General features: G+C 34.5%; 1 protein-coding gene across 1 annotated transcript; it reads left to right on the plus strand.

Annotated features, from left to right (window-relative positions):
• The first annotated feature begins 389 nt into the window (after positions 1-389).
• On the plus strand, positions 390-2,785 carry LOC143445964 (uncharacterized). Its single transcript, XM_076945389.1, has one exon. It carries the CDS (start codon positions 502-504, stop codon positions 1,939-1,941), a length of 1,440 nt encoding a protein of 479 aa, XP_076801504.1. The 5' UTR covers positions 390-501; the 3' UTR covers positions 1,942-2,785.
• The last annotated feature ends 376 nt before the right edge of the window (positions 2,786-3,161 follow it).

Below are 3,161 nucleotides of genomic sequence, written 5' to 3' on the forward strand. Positions count from 1 at the left end.
TATTGTCTAACTCTAACGTATAACTGTGGTTTCAACATATCTAAGCTGACTATATTATGGATAAATTTGTGGTGAAGTTTCGGTAAAATTGCTGAACAAGCTTCTGTGGTCAAAGTTGGGTTATAAGAGTTCTGCTGCGATTATTCCAATTATAAAGAGTCATCCGCTTCAAACGCTCTATTTTATGGGCGAAAATACTACATTAAAGCAACAACTATACTTAACCGATAAATTATCTGGTAAACGTTGCTTGTGGAAAGGTGAGGATGACCACAAACTTTTTTTGTCCTAGGGCTCGAAGACTTTTTCCGTAAACTATCGCATGAAGCGATAGATTGTCGGAAATACAAACCAGCTGCAAAAGCCTAGCAGCTTAAAGTTTAGCAAAATCAAATTTAATAAGCTTTTTTTAAAGCGTGTTTGAAAGTTTAACATGTGCAGCATAAAGTTCATTAAAAGTTTAGTGAGGAAATAAAATGTAAACGAACGAGTTGCCAAAACATGTTATTTTTATATATAATCTATATTGTATACGAAATAGCTAAATTAACCGCCTATTGTGCTAACCAGACCTTAAGCTTTTTCTTTCCGCTCTGTCCTAAAGCTCGATTTTTTTGCAAAATGACTGATCTATTACTTATATCAATCATTTTGATTGTTAGTGTCATATTATCCCAAAATGTGGGTTGTATGCCGCAAAGCGCCTTGGAAAATGAAGCAAATTTAGAAGATATGAGTCAGCTGTCAGAATTAAATAACTTTAACGACTACACCATGGATATTCAGCCTAACACCGGGCTGTACCCATCACTGTGTGGAGTTTTGTCTAATTCTACGCTATCTGGCAATGTGCTTTGTCCCAGAGGGTGGATAAGTTTGAAGAACGAGACGTTATGCAATCTACCAGACACGACAAATATACATCCATGCACTACCCAAGTTGACGAAAGACGTGTTCAGTTCCGTTCCTATGATGTGGAGTCTTTGCTTTGTCGTAATAAGAATTTGCACTGTCTTGGGAATGTTATTATACCAGGTAACGTACAGAGCTTGTCGCTGAAATACAACAAACTGTCTGATGGGATTGAGTTAAAAGAGACATTAAGCCATCTGTCAGAATTAGTTGCCATTAGCTTGGCATCAAATAATTTCTTGCCTCTGACGACGTCACTTTTCGAGTTTAATCTTGAGCTGCGAGAAGTTGACCTTAGTATGAACTTTATACTGGATTTACCTGAAAACTTGTTTTTCAACAACGCAAAATTAAAAACTGTATTCTTAGTGGGCAACCAAATCCAATATTTACCGTGGTATTTGTTTTCGCGAAATCGTCGTTTAGAAGTTGTCAGTTTTCAGCGCAACAACATTAGTTATTTTCCAGTGGATTTGTTCTACGACAACCCACGGCTCCGGCTAATCAATTTTGCAAACAACAACATTGAAGATGTCCCACCCGAGAGCTTTGCGCGAAACGAAGATCTCCGTGAAATTAATATTTCCGGTAATAAGTTGAGAAAAATATTTCACAACTTTCTTTCAACATCTACCAACTTGGAAGTTCTTAGCATGTCGTACAACAATATATTTTCTATTCCGGAACTTTTTCTTGCCAATTGTATGAGTTTAGAGTACGTAAATCTTGCGTATAACAACCTGGTCACATTGCCTATCAGGTGGTTACACAACCACAGAAAACTGGAGACCATCGATTTGGCAGGAAACCATTTATTAAGCGTACCAGATGGAGCCTTCCAAAATAGCCCAAAAATGAATGTGAGGGGTATCGGGCAAGATCGTCATAACTTGAGGTATCGAATAAGAACTTGGTACCAATTACTAAACGGAGTTTCTCGTGAACAATACAACTCATCCTTGTTTCGTATGACCAATCACCGCAATTCTTTTAGGAAGTTTGCATCTGAAAACATGATATACTTGTGATAATTTTTATAACCCTAACGAAAAGCTCCAATATTTTGTGAAATTTAAAAAATGAAAGATAAACTTTTCACGTAATACATTGACTTTAATATTTTAAATTAATACTAGGTTATGTAAAACATAAATTGCTTTGTTGACTGAGACTTTTTAACAGATATACAGGCCTATACATATTCCTCGAGAGCAATTTTGAAACAGAACTTACACAATAAGTTATTCAGAATTGCAATTTTGTCCGAACCTATCTAATAGAGCGAATTGAAATTATATACCAAATTTGGTAATACAAGCACCAAAGAACATTGCTCAAAATATTATCATTTCTCAAAAAAATTCACCATAGAAATATGGATTAATATTTTTTCGTTGAATTTACTTTGTAACAAAGTGCTTTGTGCTATACTGTTGAGCGGGAATGTGTAAATGGGTCTAAGGCGTAAATCTTGTTATAGTCCCCATAAGGATTGGAAAAATGCTTATCCACTTATAAATATAAGAGCGTTTAATGTTGTCGACACAGATTGCATTATTTTGCACTGCGTTTGCTTTATATCGCTTTTCTGGCACACTGCTTTTATTTTTTTTTGTATCAATGTAAACACTTTGATACATAGTTGCAAAAGTTGCCAAATATGGACTGTTGGATTTACACAAACCATTTTATTGATTTAAATTTCTTTGCAATGCATGACAAATTTCTTCCTTATGTTAGTTATGTTGTTGAAATCACTAAAACTTTAGTAAAGGCGTTTTTCCGCCAGAAATAGTCATATTGGTAGTGTTATATGCACATGACGCAACAAGCTTAAATACGCAAAAGATTTTGTAAATAATAAACGTTAACCTTTAAGTCTATTTTGGTGGTACATGCGGCTCTATACCATTAACAATTTTGATCATAACAAATGTTGCATTTCCTGAAACTTCAATAAAATATTTCATCAAAACATCATATACCTTCAACCATAAAATGTAGTTAGTTTCATTGTGGGTTTTTAAATAACTGATGTAAGCATCATGATACTTTGAACGAATGCAGCTTTAATGTGATTTTTAATAGAAAAGTGCAAAACTTTTCTTGGCTGACTATAATTGCATGTTTTCCATCCAAAAACCTTAAATGGTTCTTCATAGTGTTTATACCCGAAATAGTTCTCCAGTGAGTATAACCTAAAATTAAAACTCTAAAAGCATCCTGTCATGAGGTTATGAGATGTAAT

The sequence above is a fragment of the Clavelina lepadiformis genome, chromosome 2 (assembly GCF_947623445.1).
Source record: "Clavelina lepadiformis chromosome 2, kaClaLepa1.1, whole genome shotgun sequence".
In the NCBI taxonomy this organism is placed as follows: Eukaryota; Metazoa; Chordata; class Ascidiacea; order Aplousobranchia; family Clavelinidae; genus Clavelina; species Clavelina lepadiformis.